The sequence below is a fragment of the Gymnoscopelus microlampas genome (assembly GCF_963454915.1).
Source record: "Gymnoscopelus microlampas genome assembly, chromosome: 18".
Taxonomy (NCBI): Eukaryota; Metazoa; Chordata; class Actinopteri; order Myctophiformes; family Myctophidae; genus Gymnoscopelus; species Gymnoscopelus microlampas.
In genome coordinates this window covers 3,996,484-4,019,792 of record NC_139955.1, presented here as the reverse complement: position 1 = coordinate 4,019,792, position 23,309 = coordinate 3,996,484, and the positions used below count along the sequence as shown (strand labels likewise).

The 23,309-nt window shown below is 41.2% G+C and overlaps 1 protein-coding gene across 1 annotated transcript; it reads right to left on the bottom strand.

Annotated features, from left to right (window-relative positions):
• Positions 1–768: 768 nt before the first annotated feature.
• Positions 769–22,745, bottom strand: hspa9 (heat shock protein 9). Its single transcript, XM_084085647.1, has 16 exons — positions 22,608–22,745; positions 21,250–21,308; positions 20,632–20,719; positions 19,648–19,829; positions 18,021–18,145; positions 17,490–17,563; positions 15,517–15,623; positions 14,872–15,034; positions 13,678–13,770; positions 12,158–12,367; positions 9,583–9,810; positions 8,625–8,847; positions 5,740–5,834; positions 5,279–5,371; positions 4,471–4,611; positions 769–2,810 (listed from the first exon to the last, which is right to left on the bottom strand). The coding sequence occupies exons 1-16, from the start codon at positions 22,674–22,676 to the stop codon at positions 2,709–2,711; spliced, it is 2,052 nt and encodes a 683-aa protein (XP_083941773.1). The 5' UTR covers positions 22,677–22,745; the 3' UTR covers positions 769–2,708.
• Positions 22,746–23,309: the final 564 nt, after the last annotated feature.

The following is a 23,309-nucleotide window of genomic DNA, read 5'->3' as shown; positions in this document are numbered from 1 at the left end:
TAGACGAAGGGTGATCCCAGGGCGCTATTACTACTTGTAATCTACACTTGCAAGATCCGCTTGTCTCTCAGCGCTAATCTATGTGATTTTATTGCAAAATGTAGCAATACTGTATATTCAATGGCAGCCATCTTGAAAAAGGGCCACCATCTTGAATTTTTAGGTGGCTGCTAATATGTTATTAAAAGAATGTTATATGAGCCAATTTTGGTGCTTGCTTCTAAGCTATTTTACTTCTAAATGTGATTTGACTGTATATAGCCTACTGTACAATGGTGGCCATCTCGAAAAATGGCTGCCATCTTGAATTTTTACATGGGTAACAGGTTTCATCAAAAGAGCAATACCCAAAGAGCGTGTGTGCCAATTTTGGTGCATATCTATGACATTTTATTGTGAAATTACTGCGAATTACTGTATATTCAATGGTGGCCATCTTGAAAAATGGCCACCATCTTAAAATCTTTGGTTTTTATCAAAAGAGCAATACCCAAGGAGTATGTTTGCCAATTTTGGCGATTGTATCTATGGGATTTTGTTGGGAAATGTAATATTACTGTATATTCAATGGCGGCCATCTTGAAAAATGGCCGCCATCTTGAATTTTCAGGTGGCTAACGGGTTTTATCAAAACAGTACTACCCAAGGAGTATGTGTACCAATTTTGGCGCTTTTATCCGGAAGTGAACGATTATTCCCGGTATCTGCCTAGCTACAGTCAACAGTGTAAACTCAACCTGGCAGAGAACCAAACAAAAGACAAAGATCTGATTTTAGACGTTTTATTAGAAAAGACAGCAACAGTAATTGAGACCATTCAATTTCACTCGTCATATTTATCATATCCCCCGAATACATCACAACCCCTCTCCCTCCCACCTTTTCAATTTCACAATACCCTGCCATGTGCCTGCCTTCTCTCCCGTCATACACACAAGCTCACTGACAGGCATTGAGGCAGCACGTGTATCGAATAGAAACCATAATGGCAACAGAACATCCAGCTGGGGGTGACAACATAGCTGGGCTTTGTGTTTCGTAGAGTCCTCCTTTGGTTCCTTGCATTCAAACTTAAACCTCGTAGCGGCAAGCGTCACTCACCACCACATGGTTATGAATTAATCTAACCGCAAATCTCATCCTGCCTCAACTTCACAAACAATGACCGTACTGACGGGGGAAAATGTGCTTAAATACAGAGGTGTTGCTCATTATTATAATGGCGTCTCTTTAGTAAACAGAAAACACATTTTCAGATCAGGATTATAATGTTATCCTATCAGGAGACAGAAAATGCTCACTGTATCCTGTCTAATTCTGTTTATTAAAGAGCTGGAGAGACCAGTTACTGAAAAACAAAACAAAACGCACTATATAAATGATTACTATGAGAATATGGAGCTTTAACTAATGATCACTTACTTCCCCTAAACGCCAGATTAAAATTTTCAAAAATAGCCTTGCACCGGATTGGGAAAAAAAAACAAAAAAACCATCTCTCCACTTGTGTCCATGTCACAATGACACAGAAACAGACCTCAACACAAACTGAAGGAGAACTTCTCGCGAAATCAAAGCCTTACATCAGGAGAGAAAGTTGCTTTAAACTGACGTGAGTCAGCTTTTCCGGTGAAACGGTGACTTATCCAGAGATTTTCAAAGACTACTACAAAATGAATGAACTGAAAGCCAGCTTGCTGCTGTTATCACATTGGATTAACTGAAGGAGAACTTCTCGCGAAATCAATGCCAAAGATCAGGAGAGAAAGTTGCTTTAAACTGACGTGAGTCAGCTTTTCCGGTGAAACGGTGACTTATCCAGAGATTTTCAAAGACTACAACAAAATGAATGAACTGAAAGCCAGCTTGCTGCTGTTATCACATTGGATTAAGTGCGTTAAAGATGTCCAAGAACAGTGTGGTCATGAGAGCTTGATGTAGCACAAGTGGAACGTCAATGGCGATTTTGACCCCCCCAGGCTTAAGCCACTTCACCCATTTTCAACCCATCACCACAAGTGGCCCTCACCAATGCTCATTATAAGATGGTCCCATTTCCGTCTATAAGTGGAGACATAAATGGTACCATATAATGAGCATTAGCGAGGACCAATTAAAGTTGAAAATGGGTGAAGTGCTCCGGTAAAAAAGGTCCAACTTCTGGCTGGCATGTGGCACACTGTACGAGGCATGGAAGTTGTGCAGTAAAGCAGGCCCAAGCGGTGGCTTTTTCTTCTACGACACGCCACAAAGTAGAAGAGGGGAAAGAAAACACAGATGTCTTCTTCTAGATATTGCATTTCCACGGTCAGTGGACCGGAACTAAAGACAACGGAGCAGAGGGCAAGACAAAGCCAAGTCCTGATAGAAAATAAACTTTACTCAACCAGAATGCAAACTGAACTAAATCGCTCATGGACAATTAAATTACTAACAGATCACAGGGGTTGAGGACACACATTGACATTCGTATTCATATTTATGATCGTTCTCCACTATCGTTTTGTTTTTACTGCAAAAACACAGTATATACTGTATATATATATATATTTATACATATATATATAACACGGTGAGAATGACTAAGAACAGTTTGTGGCTCAGGAGCGCCCCCAACCTGAGCCCAACCCCCAGCCCGACAGTTCCTCTGTTGTCACGGAAACATCCCGCGACAACACCCAAGTGCAAAAAGGGTCAGAGGTCAGGTTCTACTGCTGGCCCTCCTTCTTCTCTCCCTCAGAGGACGAACTGCTACCACCGCTGCTGCTGCCGGCACCGCCGCCGCCGCCGCCTTCTCGCTCTGACGCCATCTAGAGGAGGGGAGAGGTTAGTCAAACACTGTGACATTCATTTACGCATCGCTATGACCGACAATGCCGTTTCCTATTTTGGTCATGTCGTCATTAGGCCCATTAGGCCCTTCTACATGTGTAAAATTGATTCATTCAAAAAGAAAGTTGATCTACAAGCTCACAACGCAGCACGTTGCGATACGTTCTGAGCAACCTTTTGAAAATGTTTGAATAGAGCTTAAAGGACCACATCACCCATTTTCAACCTCATCTTCAGAATAGACAGCAACTGTAATTCGCTTTTCCAGAAGGGGGCCTAAATATTTCCTGTTCCGGATCAGCTTCGCCAAAATTCCCATATATTCATTTGATTGGCTCAGCAGCAGATTTGAGCTGGAAACACTTAACGCCTTCATGTGCGTTTCCGGTTAAAATCTGCTGCTGAGCCAATCAAATGAAGATATCTCTGCTGTCCAGCAGAAACCAGCTAACTCCAAAATGTTCATTTTTCAGAAAATGAAAAAAAGTGGAGTTAGGAGGTTTTGTTCATCATTGATAAGAACAGCTGAATGGACCTCCAAGCTCACAATGAGGTTGGAGGTCAAAAGTTAAAACCAGCTAACTCTGTAGTTAGCTGGTTTAGCAGAAAGTTTGAGGATCCAATGGAGTTGGCTGGTTTTGTCAGAAGCGCTTTTTAATGCTTTTCATTGGATCAATATGTTTTTTACCAACACACAGACATAAAGGGTGTTCAATGGCCCCGATTTATGGAAAAAAAGATTTATGGAAACGTCATTTTGGTCGATTATTTCTCCACTGCAATACCAATTAGTATCGTGTTGCATATCATTGGAAATCCTGATTAGTCACCTTTACAACAAGGTACCATTTGTAAGGATGGTGCATTGGTGGAATGAGCAGTGGTGGAAAAAAGTACCAAAATTCTTTACTTAAGTAAAATGAACAATACTGCAATATAGAAATTAACAAGTAAAAGTCCAGAATTCAAAATTTACTTGAGTATAAGTACAAATGTATTGGCATCAAAATGTTCTTAAAGTGCCAAAAGTGAAAGCACTAAAATATTTGAAAATAGCAGATCTACAAGCTCACAACACGTCGCAATGCGACACGTTGTGAGATTGTAGAACTGCTATTTTCAAATATTTTATTAGATATTATATTGATATTATAGCTATTTTCTCCAGCTTCCTGTGGTACATGAACCCCCCACCACTATTGTGTGGGGTGGCTCTATGATGGACCCGCCACGCACAATAGTGGTGGTCCCCAGGTTGCTTTTAGTCAGGATGGTGGTCCCTGGGTCGAAATCAGTTGAAAACCCCTGAAATAGGGCTAAAGTGGTTAATGTATGTTTCATAATATTTGTATATTTCAAATAATTGTAGTGGAGTAAAAGTACAATATTTGAGATGTAGTGGAGTAGAAGTAAAAGTATTGGAAATTGGAAATACTCAAGTAAAGTACAATTACCTCAAAATTGTACTTACGTACAGTACTTGAGTACTTAATTACTTTCCACCACTGGGAATGAGGTACAATTTGTAAGGATCGTGCATTCGTGGAATGAGCAACACCGCTAACCGTGTGGGTAGCGCCCACAGTGTTTCCAAACTTTTTTAAGGTGGGATCCACTAATGTAGGTCGAGTGTTTTACCTTCTTGTACGCCATCTCAAACAGTTTGAGTGAGGCCTGCTGGAGGTTGGTTGCAGCCTGCTTAATGTTCTCTCCCGTTTCAGAGTCCTTGTTGCTCAGAAGATCCCGAACCTTGACGATCTCCTCCTTCAGTTTGGCGCACTGGTAGAAAGATGAAGAAACTCACTGAGTCCTGGCCAAGTACCCTTCAACCCCTAACCAAACCACTATTCAACTGTCAATCACTAAATAAGATTCTGAGCTAAACAACAGCGGCAATGAATCAATCAAGATAAATATTGTCACTGTCGGGTCAAAACCTTGTATGTCTAAAACCGTAAATTGTTAGGAAAAAATAACCTGTGTTCCAATGGATCCAATGTAGTTATTATTCAGTCACAAGCTCGTGTTAATACTTCCCATTGGTTCAATAGATATAAAACCCACAGATAGACTTGACCACAAATTATAAAAATAAATATATGTATACAGCGGAAAAAAGTTGATCAACTAGCTCACATGCGTCACGTTGTGAGCTTGTAGATTGTCGTTTTTTCCGCCCCGCTACTTTTAGCGACCCACTAGTATGACGATGTAGGGCATTAATTACAAACAAAGTTGAGATACAAGGTTTCTGCTCAACAGTAACAATATATTTAGTATGCTAAGCTGTAAACGATAATGCTTGGACCAGTTAACTTGGTAACCCATACTATTTTTCATGGGGTAAAAAACACTAACCAATTGAACCTCTACACCCCCTTTTCTGTGATGATTCTGTGATAACTGTGACAGGCCTAGCAACGGCTACAGATGTTGCTGAGCGTACCTCATCTGCCGGAAGCTGGTCCTTGAACTCCTCCATCTTGGACTCTGTGTCGTGAACGATGCCCTCGGCCATGTTGACAGCCTCTACGCGGTCCTGCACGTGGAAAAACAGCCACCAAATTCAGATATATAATACCCATTTAGACCGGGAACCCCTAAACGTAACTATAACTTTCAATTTGAAAGTGGGTTGTTGTTGCTATGTACAGTATATAGCAAAACATTTTTTTTTTACATTTTTGAATAAATAGTTGAGGTTTTTCAGAAAACTTAGGTCAGGATTCAGAAGGCGTTTTTAGAATCGGCCTCAGGTCTAAATGGGTTAAGACATTCAACGTTCTTCAAGTTCAATTATTTTCTTTGGCAAAGCGACATCTTAGTGTGATGGAGCATAGATTAAAGGTTTATGTTTTACACAGTCCCAAGATTCAGTTTAGAGGTCTAAAAATTAGCTTAACCTACCTTCCTCCTCCTGTCCTCCTCGGCGTACCTCTCAGCATTTTTGATCATGTTCTCAATGTCATCTTTGCTGAGACCTCCAGAAGACTGGATGACAACTGTTGGGGGGGGGGAGACAAAGACAATCAGATACAGAGACGTTTTAACATGCCCGCACAGCACAGTCGAGCCATACCTCCGGTCTTAATGTCCTAAAAGTTGGACATGACACATGTAAGCGACAAAGTAGCACCTATCCATCTATCTATGTACTATATTGTAAATGTGCAGAATGTCTGTGCCATGTGTCTCCCGCATAACTTAAAAACAACCCGAACGATCGACTTCAAAGTCGATGTGCGTATCGTTGAAGACCTGAGGGAGTGATGTGCCTAGTCATGGGAAGTGGGTTGTGTCTGTGATTGTCAAAAAAATATATATGCGCCAATCCCATAATATGGGTGAACTGATAAAAAGGACATAAATTACCAGGGAGCTTTTTACCATGTAATGGCAGATACACACTGTAGGACTTTTAAAGTGGTCGGGGAGTCATCAGATCGTTATGCATTTCACACTACACAAGTCTCTTTCTTGAAATCGGCTGTCATATATCGTTGTGGTTTTCGCGATTGATCGCCGACAAGGGATCACACACACACTACACACTGCAAGATATTCACCATGATGCGATCCAGACCAGATACATAGCTTATTAGCTTTTTATTCAAATCTATATTACATTAGGCTACATTATATTATCGTATCATCGACGTCTGTCTGTTCACGAAAGCGTGCAAGGCTCCCGTGATACGTGCGCGAGAGCGAGACGAATGATTTTCATTAAATAATTATGTCTCTCTGCGTCTCACTCTCCGCACGTGCACACAAACACACACACACACACACACACACGTGGAAATGTTTTCATAAGACCAGTATTATTCTGACGTGGTTATCAATATATTCAAGTGCGATGCTTTGGTTTTATAGACCATTATTTAACAGCAATATTAATGTAGCTACCAACATGTATGAATTTACCCACGGAATAAAGGTTTATGTATTGACGATATCCATCTATACCCGATCTTGCGTCAGATCTCGGGACTTGTTGGCGAGCGCCAAAATAGGTCGGCGACAGCATAATCTTGGCAAAAATCTTGCAGTGTATACGGGCCATTACTCTGAAGTGCCCTTGTCTTACAGCTGTGAAACCCTTCATTTTGCATCTTATATGCAGCACTGTGCACAATGCATTGCTGAAGGATTTATGTTGTGTTTTTGAACATTCTCCCAAAAGGTAGGCTAGACCAGTGGTTCTCAACCATGGGGGTCCCCACATGATTTTGTTGGGGTCCCCAGATTACTGCATCAAAAGTAATCAACAAACTATACTATGAAAACTGGTCAAACATTGGGCAAATTGTCAAATATTATAAGAGGCAAAACATTTGATAATAGCTGATCTACTTAAAATGTATGTGGAACGAGGCGTTGTGAGCTTGTAGATCGGCTATTTTCACAATATTTATCTGCGGAATCAAGTCAAACAAAATGTAATGCCTCAACTCCTGCAATGGGGGGGTCCCCAGTTCAAGTATTATTATTTTGGGGGTCCCCAGTTCAAATATGATCATTTTGGGGTCCCCAGTTCAAATATGATAATTTTGGGGGATCACAGCCTGAAAAGGTTGAGAACAACAGGGTTACACCTATACCATTTACTTATTTAATGTTGACATTTATGCTTGAAAGGACAGCGATTATAAATGCATCGTGTTAAAGCACTTTATAAATAAAAAAGGAGTTCATAATCAGGGGTGCACATAACTTTTTAGGTCTGGTACGCAGAAGAGCACCTGGACATGTGACTTGGTGTGCATGGCGCCCGTCCCGTTTTGTCAACGGGGGGGGGGGGGGGGGGTTCAGCCCGGACAGTTTTGTCAACGGGGGGGGGGGTCAGCACGGTGCCCACCGGACAGTTTTGTCAACGGGGGGGGGCGAGAAAAAAAGGACGCTCTGCTTCTAAATTCCGCCGATTTTCGCCGTTTTTTTTTCTCACGCTGTTAGATAAAGCCCCCAAGTTGGTGCCCTGTGCTGCTGCGCTGATTTTATCCGCCAGATTGGGACGTTCACGGCATATTTTGCACCATTACGGTGCGTTCATCATCGGTGACGAGTGCCTCTAACAGCCGCTGCTGGCTGCGTGCACGCAGCGAGGCAATGCGAGCGAGGCGATGCGAGGCGACGCGAGTCATATCTCTCCCCCTGCGCCTAATGGCTGTACATGGGGCCGACGGGTGCTTTAGAGTGATTGTGTCAGTGTGGCTTCAGGAAGTAAATTCCTAGCCTCAATCTCCAGGCTTTTATTTTTTAGTTTTGCTAAAAAATAAAAGCTTGGAAAGTCCTGTCCCAGCTGTTGGTGCGCAAAAGCGCCTCGCGTCGCCTGATGTGGTGCGCATTTTTTATTTTGGGTGCGCATGCGCACCTGCGCACCAGTTATGTGCACCCCTGTTCATAATATGTATTTGACTGCTTGCATTAAGTCATGAAAACGTAACCATTAGCAGTAAGTAAATATAGAAAATTAAGATGCACCGTAGAATCAAATAAAATCGTTATCAGGTGAAACACAATCGAATCGTGAGGCCAAATGAAGATGCACACCTCTACCAGCTATCATAGTGTTGACATCGCTGCTTCTGTATAATCATTTGGCTTTTTCACTCATTTCGGCTGAACACCGAAAGTTTTTTATTTTTTACTTTCGTCCTAACAATTTTGGTTGCCGAATATTCGGTGCATCCCTCATAATGATGTCAGCTAACCGTTTGCAAAACAAACTGGACATAATTCTCTCGGTGACAGTGTACCGTTATGTTTGAGTTGATGGCTCCGACACTTACTCTGCTGTTCGCGGCCGGTGCCCTTGTCCTTAGCCGAGACGTGGACGATACCGTTGGCGTCGATGTCGAAGGTGACCTCGACCTGTGGCACGCCGCGGGGGGCCGGGGGGATCCCCACCAGGGAGAACTGACCCAGCACCTTGTTGTCGGCCGCCATCTCCCTCTCCCCCTGGCACACCTTAATCTCCACCTGGGTCTGTCCATCTGCTGCCGTGGAAAACACCTGCAGAGGGGAGGCGCGAGTGTTGCTTCAACAACTTATAGCCTACATACATACATACGAAAGGCTCTTTTCCACTTCCAAGTATTTAAGTCAACCGTGGAAGATAGTTCACAGGTTCTGGATTTAGATATGGTTCTCAGAACCTACTTTGGGGCCCTGCTTAGGAGGTAGAACTAACCCCGAGTTCTGGAAACTCAGGGGTTCAGAACTCATAACCTATTATGACTTTAAAATAAAATCCTGTATTAAAACTGCCTAAAGGCTGGGTTGGGGGGGGGGGGGGGGGTCAGTCGGTCGGTCAGTGGACCATTGCAGCCCTTTGGAGCACCTGCCAGGGGCCCTAGGGCCCCCCGTCAAATGCACATATGTGGAGTCAAACACTCTTCATATGGAGTTCAACCTGCACTGATGTCAGACACAAATCAAATCAAATGCACATACAGTGCATGGAGATTTTGATGTTGATGAATTGAATACAGGCTCTCAATGGAAACAAATCCACTGGACATTTTTGTGTTATCCTTTTAGACTCAAGTGTATGTGCTCATGCTGTTTGCATTTCTGTTTAATAAAATATTCAAATCAATCAAAATGTAGTTTTCGACAGGCACTGATGTCCCAACAGAAACCATGTCAAATGCACATACTACAGTATATGGGCCCTTCTGTTCTATGATGCTTTCAGGGGAGCTCATGTCTCCCTTCAAACCCGGGTGTACGCTAGAGTTTCAGTACCTGGCTCTTCTTGGTGGGAATGGTGGTGTTCCTGTTGATGAGTTTGGTGAAGACTCCGCCCAGAGTCTCGATTCCCAGCGACAGCGGCGTCACGTCCAGGAGCAGCACGTCTGTGACGTCTCCGGCCAGCACGCCGCCCTGGATGGCTGCACCTATCGCCACAGCCTCGTCGGGGTTAACCGACTTGCTGGGAGCGCGGCCAAACAGGTCCTGAACTGTCTGCTGAACCTGTACATGGACGGAAACGGCATGAAAACGAGCTGTACAACAGTGTGAAAGGTCACATCACTCATACACACGTTTTTGCATCAGTTTTATTTTTCGCTTAACCCTTTAAGACCGGGAACGCCATCTGTGTCATTTTATTTCCTTCTTTGGGCCATTAAAAAAATAGCAGATACAGTATACAAACTCATAGCGCGGGCACTGAGTGCCGGACTGAGCTTGTATATCTGCTTTTTTTTTTATCGTGAATATGTGTGCAAATCTTTAACACATTAGCTGCCAAAGACGTATATATACGTCTTTTAATTATCAGCTGTTGTCTGCCAAAGACGTTTTTTTTTTTTTTTGCATTTTTTTATAATTTCAACCCTTGTCGAATTATGAACAGATTAGGAGCTAAAAATGTTCGAAGATTTGCTGCTCCATTCACTTCAATGTTAAAATTCAAACGGACAAACAATTCACTTTGTTTTTTGGTTTAAAACTACTGCTTTTGAGCTATATTGAAACATCAACCAAACATGTCAACGAGGTCAAAATGACCTCATTGACATTTGTGAAACCACACCTGAATCTCATCTGTGATTAGAAACCATCTGGGGATCAATCATACTGGAGGAAAAAAATCTGTGGCTACGCGAACAGGTACCAAAAACATGGCAAAACCCTGGCAGGCAACAGCTAAAAATCTGAAAAAACTCTGGCAGGCAATGTGTTAAATATATACTATTTTTTCAAAGCAAACATTTTTTAACTCAAATCTTTGCTTCTGGGGATTATACAAATGTCTTCTAAATCCTACCAGTTTTTTTTTTATGTATGTTGCTATAATATCAGTGGTTCTCAAACTTTTTCATCTCAAGGACCCCCCAAAATGAATTTGACGGCGGGCCCCCATCTTAATTTTTTTTATTCCAGCCCAGGGACCCCCAGAAGCAAAGAATTGAGGTACAAATGTTCGCTTAAGATATATATTCACAAATGCTCATGATTTAAAAATATACCAGATCTACAAGCTCATAGCGCGGCACTCTGTCACTTTAGATTTCTTTGGATATTCAAAAATAGCAGATCTACAAACTCATAGCATGGCACCGAGTGCCGCGATATGTCGAGCTTGTAGATCTGCAATTAAAAAAAAAAAAAGTTGTGAAAATGTCTACAATTCTTTGAATATGTATGTACATTTTGTACTCAATTATTTGCATCTGGGGGTCCCTGGAACAAAATATTTTCAGATGGGGGTCCGCAAATTCAAAGATTTGCAAAAATCTTCACGATAACAAAGAAATAGCAGATCTACAAGCTCGTAGCGCAGCTATGAGCTTGTAGATCTGCTATTTTTGAATAGCTCAAAGAAATCTAAAAACGACAGAGACTATTTCGTGGTCTAAATGGGTTAACTTTACTTCCTCTCCTCCACATTTTTTGAGCTCGGATCTCCTTTTCTTAAAAAAAAAAAAGATTACCGTAGAGGGCTTGACTTTAGCAGCCACATGGGTTAGGATTAGTGTTATACTGTACATGGTTGTAATGTACGCCGTGTCGCACGCCAGACATAGCCGATCTACAAGCACACCAATGTGTCGTGTTGCTTGTAGAAGAAAGATTGAGTTTGGTCCATGACACCGGCGCACAACAAACATCCGTTTAGAGAAAGCCAAGAGCTAACCAAGAAACACTCCAGGTGTCAATGTACAATCCTCTACCAGGGAGGATATCCACTGACCACAAGGTCTGACTTCATGTTTACTACGAGCTGGAGAGAGGCACCGAGTGCTGCGCTATGAGCTTGTAGATCTGCTATTTTTTGGAGAAATCGTGGGAAATCGTGGGTATTTGAATATATATATATATATTGTATTTTAAAGCGAACATTTTCAATTCAAATCTTTGCTTCTGGGGGTTCTACAAATGGTCTTCTAAATCCTAACAGGTTTTCTTTTTAAACGTATGTTGCTAATAATAACAGTGGTTCTCAAAAAATATATGCATTTGGCCATGGACCCCCGTCTCAAAATATTTTGTTCAAGGGACCCCCAGAAGTTGTAACAGAGTTAAAAATGTTTGAATAAAAAAATATATATTCAAAGATTTTCACAAAGTTTCACGATTTAAAAACAATAGATCTACAAGGTCATAGCACGGACGCAATGAGCTTGTATATCTGCCATTTTTGAATTATAGCCCAAATAAATCTAAAATAAATTACACAGATGCGTTCCCGGTCTTTAAGGATTAATAAAGAGCTTTAACTTTTGTTTTCACAAATATCACTTACACACTGCCTCAGATCAATTAACTGTTGCAACCGTGTGTGTGTCTCTCTCTCTCTGCCTCTCTCTCATACCTTGGGCATACGGCTCATGCCTCCGACCAGCAGCACCTCTCCGATGTCTCCCTTGGACACCTCGCCGTCCTGCATGGCCTTCTGGCATGGTGCCACAGTGCGGCGGATCAGGTCGGCCACGATGCCCTCGAACTGGGAGCGGGTCAGCTTCATGTTGAGGTGTTTGGGTCCAGAGGCGTCCATAGTCAGGTAGGGCAGGTTGATGTCAGTCTGGGAAAGGGAGAGATGATGTAGAGTTCGAGCCATTTAAATCCCTGAGTGCCAGGATTGCCAGAATTATTTCAGAATTGATTCTGAAAAGTTCCAGAGTTTTTTTCACAGAAAACAAAAAGTGCTTAGGAAGCGAGATACAGCCTTTTTCAGTTCTAAGTTAAACAAGGAGTGGATGGAGCTGCACATCTTCAGATGATGATATCTTGGGTTCTGAACATGTTTTTTTTTACAATTTTTTCAAAAACACGTCAAACACGTTAATGGCACCCAGCGGCATAGCGGTAAAAACACGTGAAACACGTTAATGGCACTCAGTGAGTTAAGCACTTCAGCACGAGGACACTTTGGTAGACCACAATGTAAAATTCTGTCGTGCCATTGATGCCATTAATAATCTAATAATCCAAAAACAGTCTCCTAGTTGATTTGCATGGACAGCAATCAAAGTCACTCTTTTAGCACCCAAACGAAGGTTAACAAAGCAGATTCTGACACTATATAATGAGTCAGTATGGCCTCTTTTTTACACTTTTGTTGATTTGACGTGCGCGTGTTCTAATTCGCGTGTTCTTGGAAACAAAATTTTCAGGGGCAACGCTATCGCAATGCATTATGAACTTGCTGCTATTTTCACTATTTTGGAATGGGTCTTGAAATGTAACTGATATTGCCCTTCTAATGCGTGAGGGGGCTGTGTTTTTTCCAATTACTTTTTTTTCTTATTTAGTATACTTCTGAGGAAAAACAATAAAAAGAAAAAAGTTATTGGAAAAAACAGACCCCTTCACGCATTTTCAATGAATCTAACATGGTTAAAATGGTTAGTTTGAAGTTACAATGGGTTTATATAAGGGGGTTGATGAAATGAATCAAATATCTAAATATTGAATCAAGCAACTTTAAAAACTGAGCCCAAACATGTTTGTTTATGAAAGTAGAATATCCCTTAATTTTTAAAAATGCCTATTAATCCTAACCTAAGTTTTCCAAAAATCTTCTATTTCTATTCTTCTATTTTCATTCAAAAAAAAAGTTAAACATTCCTTTTGTTATATACTGTACATAGCAACATCTAAAATGACACAGAAGCTTTCCCGGTTTAAAAAAAGGTATAACATATAGGCTTTCCCGGTCTTAATGGGTTAAATACAGTACTCAAGTACTGTCCACCACTTGCTTACAACGCTTTAATTTCTTAACAAATTGTTAAGAAAACAATATATATATATAATCAATGCCTATATATAGTTTTATATCACAATCGAGAACACAAACCCCCCATGTTGTCAATTTCAAGATGTGTGTACCTGAAGTGAAGAGGACAGTTCACACTTGGCCTTCTCTGCAGCCTCTCGGACTCTCTGGAGGGCCATGTTGTCTTTGGTCAGATCCACGCCAGACTGTAAACACACAGGACAGCACGCCCATCAACGCGGCCCCTACAGCAATTTTACACTATGATCAAAGCTACTACATTAATGCAAGGTTTAGACGTGTTGAGAAGAGGCAGAGTCAGTTGTCTCTTTCAGAGGAGAAAAGGGAAAAACGACTGCACACTGACCCCTCAAAATGCATTCAATTAATCAGTATTTCGACCGATGTGGGTCGGTCGAAACGTTGTTGAACTTAAAACTCTCCTAAAGACTCACTTCTATAATGGCTTTTAACTAGAGGATTGGACAATGGACCGTGTTCATGTGAAGACTCTTGTATTGCCTCTATTTTGTCGTTTCTGCTTTTTTGGTTGCTTTTGTTTTAAAGGGGCTACACCATGAATTTTAACTTTTTCTTCATTTTTGTGTGTTTTTGGTCTCCCCCACCTCTCTTCTGTTCCAACAAATACCCGACTTCGAGCATGCAGGCTTTCATAGGCTATCTGTGGTTTTTATGTAAATTGGTCTGAAAACAGTCCGTCAGATTTGTTCCCCCTGCCTACGTCACGTCTGGGAAAAATTCCTCCCATTTTTCAGTTCTGACCCCCCCGCCCCCCCCCCCCCAAAAAAAAAAAAGTTTTCTTTTTTTTTTAAACTTTTTTTATTTTTTTCTATTTTATTTTTTTTACTTTTCCCACACAGAACCAGGACATAACATGCATACAAACTGGCTCAATAGCGCCAGGTATTGCAGGTGAAAGTGCTTTATAAGCCAGAGAGAAGTTAGTTGGAATTGGCTTGATTTAGACTCAAACCTTTTGAAAAACGTTTGAGGGACATAAACAATATGATATTAAATATTATTATTATTTTTTAAATTCATGGTGTAGCCCCTTTAATTGAACCATCTGTGTTTTGTTTCCTTTCACCATGTGTTTTGTTTTTTTGTTACCATTCACCATGATGTGAAGCACTTTGTAAACTTGTTTTTGAAAAGTGCTACACAAATAGTTTATTATCATTATTATTTAAAAGCACTTGAAGACCACTTATATCATATGATTATACTATCATATAGATATAGATATATTGGCCAGCCCTAGTATGCATCTACTTCAATGTCCGCACCTCTCTCTTGAACTCCTTGACAATGTGTTGGAGGAGGTGCTGGTCAAAGTCCTCTCCTCCTAGGAAGGTGTCTCCATTGGTCGACTTCACCTCAAACACACCCTTCTGGATTTCCAGAACTGAGATATCAAACGTGCCTCCTCCCAGGTCATAGACAGCAATACTGGAAGGAATACAGGAGAAAGATGTTGCATTTATACGAAAGGAAATATATAGGGAAATATAATATACAGGGTGTCTTAGCACCAGTGATGGAAGAAGTACTCACATGTTTTACTTAAGTAAAAGTATTAATACCATAATGAAGAAATAATCTTGTTACAAGTAAAAGTCTTTTACTTGTTCATTTGCTTGAATTAAAAGTAAAAAAATATTGGCATCAAAATATACTTAAAGCACCAAAGTGATCGCTATGCAGAATGTCACATTTCACAGCTTTACAAAATGTAAAAAAAAACATTTCAAAATAGCGTATCCACAAGCTCACAACGTGTCGCGACCTTGTAGATCAGAATGTTTGAAAATAGCAGATCACAACGCGTCGCAAGATCGGCTATCCGACCCAGTGGCGTAGGACTCCCCAAAAACCAGGAACGGACTCAAAAATGTGGCAACCGTCGGGCCCTGGCATCTGTCTCTACTTACACCTTGTCCTGGGTCTTGTCCAGTCCGTACGCCAGAGCGGCAGCTGTGGGCTCGTTGATGACACGGAGGACATTGAGACCAGCGATCTGACCAGCGTCTTTAGTCGCCTGAAGAGACAGAAGAGACAGACTCATTTGGAGCATTCACTTCCATCTGTCCATCCGTTTCCAAAATTAAGTCCAAGGACATTTCAGGACATTGAAAGCACAATTTCATTTTCAGGGAAGTACCATCTAATTCAAAGGCCACAGAAGCAGTCTTCACAGAATACTGATAAAATCAAGCAGATTCCTGCACTTATAAACTTCCAGCACCTGTTTGTATCCCTATTGTAGCAAGGTGTTCAATTATTTGTATATTAACCACATAAAAATATTAAATACAATAAAAATGAATTGTAAAAACCACGGCCCCCTCACATATTGGGACAATATCAGTCACCAGAACCAAGAACGGGTGTTTTCAATGAATCTATCATGGTTAAATTGGAGTTTGAAGTTACAATGGATTTGTATAGGAAGGGGGTGTGTCCAGTGCTTACTTTGTAAATTATTAGGTGCCAGAGGCCGGGAGTTCATGAACCCGACCTTTTCCATTGCGGGAAGGGACATCGAGGGGAAAATGTGAAAGCTGGATTAACCCATTTAGACCATGAAATAATCGGTGTCATTTTTAGATTTCATTGGCTATTAAAAAATAGCAGATATACAAGCTCAGATATACAAGCCACGAGCTTGTAGATCTGCTAGTTTAGAAAAATCGTGAAGATTTGTATACATCTTTGAATAAAAATACACTTAATGTCTTCTAAATCCCAACAGTTTTCTGAAAAAACATATTTTCCATGACCCAGAAGCAAAGATTTGAGTTACAAATGTTCACTTAAAAAATATTTTTACATTTTCACAAGCTCATAGCGCGGCACTATGAGCTTGTATATCTGCTATTTTTTTTTTCATAGCCAAAGTATAAAATATGGATTAAGTGGTTACACAGATGCGTTCCCGTTTGAAAAGGTTAATAATAAATCATTATCAAAACATATTGTATTGTATGTGCATTTGAGGTGACGGAGCACCTTCTAAGAGGTTCCAGGGCGCACAAGGCATTTCCCGTAGGCAAGCTCTGGCACAAATTAAGCCCTGGGCGTGTCTGATAAAATCAAATATCTAAATACTGAAACGAGCAACTTAAAAACCATCTGGGGTGCACAGAAACACCTGAGAAGACGTTAATACACCCGTCGAGTGCCATAAATGGCTATAGCCGTTTTTAAAAATACACCCCTCGAGGCTATAGCCGTTTTTTCCAATTTATTATTTTTTTTCCACAAGGGGCGCGCTCACGCAACTTAGGAATGATCCTATGACCCTGTAAAATGAAATGGATGTGAATCCGCTCCAATGATATGATCTTGAGAAAAAGGTCCATATCTCCATACTTTTTTACCATGGTGAAAACAACAAGGGTGACACGTGATCACTCTGCAATGGCGGATCGCGCTAGAAATATTATTGTTCCAGTCGTTACCATCGCGCACGCACCCTTTGTTTACATCCGGGTCCTCGTGGAGGATACTACAGCTCTAAAAACACAGCAGTAAACAGTAATAAACGCTGGCACTGGCTGTAGCCTGTTTTAAAAAACCTCTGGCAGACTGGCACCCGATGTGTTCAGATCAGGTTGTGCATGTATGTGTGGCCCGGCACTAGGTCGGTCCTGCAGTGCATACCAAAACAGTCCACTCTCGCTGGGCCCGGTCCCGTACAAGTTCAGCTCCAGCAGCCTCTAAAACAGAACCTGCTGCACCAAACCAGAAGTACAGAACATTCCTCTACCAGCACTGTAACACTGAACCAGACACACACTGTCTGGACAGCTGACTTAGAGCTGGTGTGTGTATCTGTGTGTGTGTGTGTGTGTGTGTGTGTGTGTGTGTGTGTGTGTGTGTGTGTGTGTGTGTGTGTGTGTACCTGTCGCTGGGAGTCATTGAAGTAGGCCGGTACGGTGACCACTGCGTTCTTCACACCGTGTCCCAGGTAGCCCTCTGCAAGAACACAGCAACCATCATGTACACTGTGCAGTCTTCTAACCTATATAAACATCATGCTGGTGCTTCTCAAATGTATTCATGTCAAAGGACCCCCTCCTCCCAAACAAGATTTGTGTTAAAATGTTTCAATATTTGTTTTATATAGTACATTTACAAGCTCACGACACGTTGTGTGAGCTTGTACATCGGCAGTTTCCAAATAGCCGATGACTAAGCAAAAAATATCACTACCATTAAGTTAAAATCCTTCCATGGGTAATATTTTCTATACTCGAACAAAAGGATTATTCTGATTAACCACTTAAGCTTTATCTTATACTTCTTTGTACAATTATGTCACGCAAAAATAGCCCATCTACAAATTCACAAAGCATCGCAAGCTTGTAGTTCGGCTATTATCTGTATTTTTTTTTTAACAATCTTTTTTTTATCCTCCTACATCTGTTCGTACCTGCAGTTTCCTTCATCTTCATCAGGATGAAGGCTCCAGCCTGGCTTGGAGAGTACAGTTTCCCGTGAGCCTCCACCCAGGCGTCACCGTTGGATGCACGCACAATCTTGTACGGGACATTCTTTCTGTTAACAAATAACGATAACAACAGGGTAAATCATTGAGTGACGCTCTGTAAAAAAATATATATATATATATATATATATAAAACACAGCAAACTAATGTATTAGTAGGACAATATCAGTCACCAGAACCCAAGGACAGGCGTTTTCAGTGAATCTAACATGGATAAAAATTGTTTGAAGTTTGAAGTTACAATGTGTTTATATAGGAAGGTGGCGTGTCTGATAAAATGAATATCAAATGTCTAAATACTGAATCAAGCAACTTGAAAACTGTCTGGGGTACTCACAAAAGCCTGAATAGACGATAAAATGACCCAAAACATGTTTGAAAGTGAAATATCCCTTTAATGGAATGGAATCTTTTTTAAAGATAGTCAAAGGGGTCTGCACGCATACCTGACTAACTAGTTCAAAAAAGGGAGTGACACCCAGGGCCACAATAGTAGAGGGAGCGACAACAACGATCTGGTGTCACCCACCTAATACAAACTTGGAAAAATTCTCTTTCCACTTCTCTGCCACCAAAAAGGTGGAATAACCTGAGACCATCCCTTTAAAAAAATGTGGATCACTCACTAACATTCAAAAAAACAGGCCTGAAAATCCGTCTTTCAGGAGACCAAAAGGGGTGATAAACTGACTTTTCCCATAGAAAGGAGATGGCATTCACTGGTGCCATTTTTTCTCTCTTTTTACGTATAGTGTTTTATATTTGTGTTGATGATATTGTATTTGTGTCATTTGTATGCTATATTGATGAATTGAATACATAGGACCACAATGGAAACAAGTCTGTGGGACTTTTTTGTGTTATTCTTTTAGGCCAAATGTCTGACCTTGTGCCGTTTACATTTCTGTCTCAAAGTGTTCAATAAATCAATCAAAACTACATTTGACATCTCAGAGACCCCACTCAAATGGTTAAAATTGTTAGACATGATTGGATCCGATATAGCTGAACTACCAGCTCACAAGACGTCCTGAACGCATTGTGAGCTTGTAGATCAGCTATACTCGCCAATGTTTTCCCTTAGGTGTGTCAATGTCTACCCATTCAGTCCGGGGACGCATCTGTGTCATTTTTAGATTCTTTTGGCTATTCAAAGACAGCAGATCTACAAGCTCATAGTGCGGCACCGAGTGCCGCACTATGAGCTTGTAGATCTGCTATTTGTTTTTAAATCGTGAAAATGTGTGCAAATCTTCAAATATTTATTCTTTAAAGCGAACATTTGTAACTCAAATCTTTGCTTCTGGGGGGGTCCCTGGAACAACATATTATACAACTGTTCGCTTTAAAAAATATATAATCAAAGATGTGCACAAATGTTCACGATTTAAAAAATGTTTGCAGATCTACAAGCTCATAGCGCGCTATGAGCTTGTAGATCTGCTATTTTTGAATAGCCAAAGAAATCTAAAATTATGCGATGCCTTCCCCGGATTGAATGGGTTACGGTGGTAACCGTTAAACAGAAAGACAAAAAAAGGAAATGCGTACGCGTCCTTCTGGACCTCCGCGTCGTCAAAGCGGCGCCCGATAAGCCTCTTGGTGGCGTACAGGGTGTTGTTGGGGTTGGTCACCGACTGCCGCTTGGCGGGCATACCCACTAGGCGCTCTCCGTCGGCCGTAAAAGCAATGACAGAGGGCGTGGTCCTCGCTCCTTCGGCGTTCTCCAGCACCTGGCGGGGGGCAGGCAGAGAGTAGGGTATGTCAGAAATTAGCACATTTTACTTGAGCATTAATTGTCAGCAGTGGTGGAAAGTAACTAAGTACATTTACTAAAGTACTGTAATTAAACTTTACTGGAGTATTTCCAATTGTCTATACTTTTACTTCTACTCCACTACATCTCAGAGGCAAATATTGTACTTTTACTCCACTACAATTATTTGAAAACTTCAGTTACACAGTTTACAGATACAATTTATTACATTATAAAACATACATTTTAGCCCTTTGTTATACCTAGGCTATTTGAAACAACGCGTCACGATACGACGTCATACAAATAACTGCAATTTAATTGTGTTTTTTTGCATGGAACATATGAATGAAAACTACATTTATGTTTGCATTCTAGGCTTTGTAAAGAAAAGTTGCACAGGGCAGAGATATGACAAATGAAATAGGACTTAAATATTCCAACACATGGCTGACATAATAACTTATGATTTTGATGATTTATTTTTATGGAAGTAGCCGATCTGCAAGCTCAACGCATTGTGAGCTTGTAGATCTGCTAGAATTTTTTTTTACAAAGAAATGTTTGCGTTACTTGATTTCATTAACCACTAAGCCTGTTCAAATGTTTTCAAAAATAGCCGATCTACAAGCTCACAACTGGTCGCGACCAGGCCTTGTGCAAGCTTGTAGGTGGGCAGTTTTTTTTTTAAACATATGTCGTCAAATGACGGTAGATATATGGGTTTGGCTTAAGTTGCATGTGTATGAGAAACATGATGAAAGCCTGTTCATCCTCACCTTAGCCTGTTTGCCCTCCATCACTGCCACACAGGAGTTGGTGGTTCCCAAGTCAATGCCAATGACTGAGCCTTTGATGGCCTCGGACCTGCCACACATACAGCACATTGGAGGACATGGATTAACCCATTAAGATCTGAGGCCGATTCTACAAATGTCTTCCAACAGTATTCTGACAAACGTATGTTTCTATATCAGTGGTGCTCAAACTTTTTCATGTCAAGGACCCCCAAAATGACATGTATTTGGCCGCGGACCCCCATCTCAAAATGTGTTGTTCCAGGGACCACCCCAGAAGCAAAGATTTGAGTTACAAATGTTCGCTTTAGAAAATATATATATTCAAAAGGTTTTTTCACAAGTTTTCAAAAATGTACTGAAGTGTGAAAATGGAAATAATGCTTTTTAGCTCAAATGTAAAACATGTTTTACACAGATGCATTCCAAGTCTTAATGGGTTAAACCAAAAAAGTGGTTAACTCAAATAAAGCTCAGTTTGTGTGAAAATTGTGTTATCTATCAAATTTGTATTTGTTTACCTATTTCAAATTGATTGGAAAATGTTGCACTTATCTGGCATCGGTCAGGCTCTTTATTATTATTTTGTAATGTACTCACGCATAGTCCCTCCTGGAAAGGACTCTGAGGGCATCAGGTTGGAAGCCATTCCAGCATGCCTAGGGTCACATCAGAACAAGATGGGTTTACATTTACAAATGGCAGGACTCTGCTGTCTGCTTTGAACATGTTTTAGCACACATAATATGGCAGAGAGCTGAATGACCTTCTCCAGACACACACACTGTACCGTGATGTGAGTCCATACATTCTGTATGCTGCATCACCATTGTTAGCAAGTGTGACCATTAAGTGTGCAGAATCTGGTCTTTTAACACTCACAGTAGTTTAACCTTTCAAAATAGTCGGGACCAGTTTTAAGGAACACACCCACAACGGTTTTTAAGAGCATGTCACTTCAACTACCAGATAATACAAATCATTTTAGATTGTTTGGTTCAGATTTTTAAATTACAATTTCTACCTTTATTCAGTTTGTCAAAAGATAAATGAAAAGGGCATATTTGTTTCCCACTTAATAAAAATAGCACATCAACATCAGTGTTGCCATGTCTGCTTCGGAAAATATTAGGTGCCAAAGACCCCATACAAGATTCGTGTGGATTTTAACAAAAAGGTCCACAATTCTCACTTTAGGTCAAGATTTTTCAATGAAAACAGCAGATCTACAAGCTAGCTTTAAAGGTTTAAAGTGCTCATGTGGCAACACTGATCAACATGCTTATGAGACTTATGACTCAGGAGGTTCTACAAGAGAAGGTACCGATGAGGATGGCCTGGCTGGTACGCAACGCACGCAATGATGATCCAGGCAAATGAAAACCCTTGGAAGGTTGAAAAAACATGGGAAGCTAGCGGGGACGCCACAGTGAAGGTCGCACGAACCTCCTCAATTTCCCCCACCAACACAACACATGGACTCAGGATACATTCAATTAATTCATCAGAATGATTCAGACATCAACACCAAATAAACAAACGGCCACACTTCACCCACTAACGTTATAGCACAGAGCACTGCACGTCGTTTAGTGTTGATGAAGCCAGTACTACAGTACGTCGGTATAACACAGTTTTGACGTTAGCCAAAGCCAAGTTCATTACTCAACACAGACGAAAATCCACATATGACGACAGTGACACGAGACACATCCTTCTCGACGATTAAAAAAACACCCAAAGATGAAACACTAATGATCACATACGAATACGACGCTTTTATAACAATGTCCCAAACGCCACGGTTAGGTAACAACGGTAGCCGCTAGCATGCGTGCTAAGCTAGCCAGCTAGCATTTTGGCCGCTAGCTCTGACCCAGAGAGGAGCAACTGCGTACATTCTCTTTTAAACTACATAAAGAGCGCACCGACCCAAAAAAAAACACGCCGTTATTCACCTTGTTCACGAGAGCAGACGCGTGTGCGTTGTGTCTGTGCAGCGTGCCGTACAGGTTCCTCAGCATCATGGTTACTGTGTCTGTGTGGACTGGCCGTCAGAGGAGAACTGAAGCGCTGGGTTGACTGACGGAGAGACGCTTCGAGAAAGAAACAGCCCACACATGTTGCACCATGCACCGACAGAGGACCCCCTCGCGCCGTTTAGATGGCCGAGGATAGCGCCCGTCCTAGCCCTGAAGCATGACCGCGCAACCTGTTCCTGGAAAATGTCTCCATGTGTACAACCCGCACATCTGCATACACGTTCAGATACGAGATTTCAAATGTGAAGTGCTGACCCCACGGCCACGGATGTAACAAGTTTAAACGCTTGGGTTTAAGTACCCGTATCTTTCGTATTGTTCAATAAAAAGCATTTTAATCCGATCGGCAGCCACTTTCTCATAGAGTTGTATTGTATAAGAGTGCAACACACCTACCAACCGATAGGGTCGCGTATTTGAAAGCATATGAAGGACATTTTGAGAAAATGGCCACCGATCGGATTAAAATGCTTTGTATTGAATAACACGGGCGATACGGGTACTTAGACCCAGGCGTTTTAACGTATTACATCTGTGGCCGTAGGATCAGCACTTTATATTTGAAATCTGAACGTTTATGTAGATGTGCAGGACGGGTTGTAAATGGAGACACTTCCA

Bases quoted from the DNA above. Each gene is read 5' to 3' on its own strand.
- hspa9 (XM_084085647.1), bottom strand. From the start codon at position 22,676: ATGATGCTGAGGAACCTGTACGGCACGCTGCACAGACACAACGCACAC. The intron at 15,624-17,489 runs GTACACACACAC...CTGTCTCTTCAG, and splicing joins TCAATGACTCCCAGCGACAG to GCGACTAAAGACGCTGGTCA. The intron at 8,848-9,582 runs GTACTGAAACTC...TCCCCTCTGCAG, and splicing joins TTCCCACCAAGAAGAGCCAG to GTGTTTTCCACGGCAGCAGA.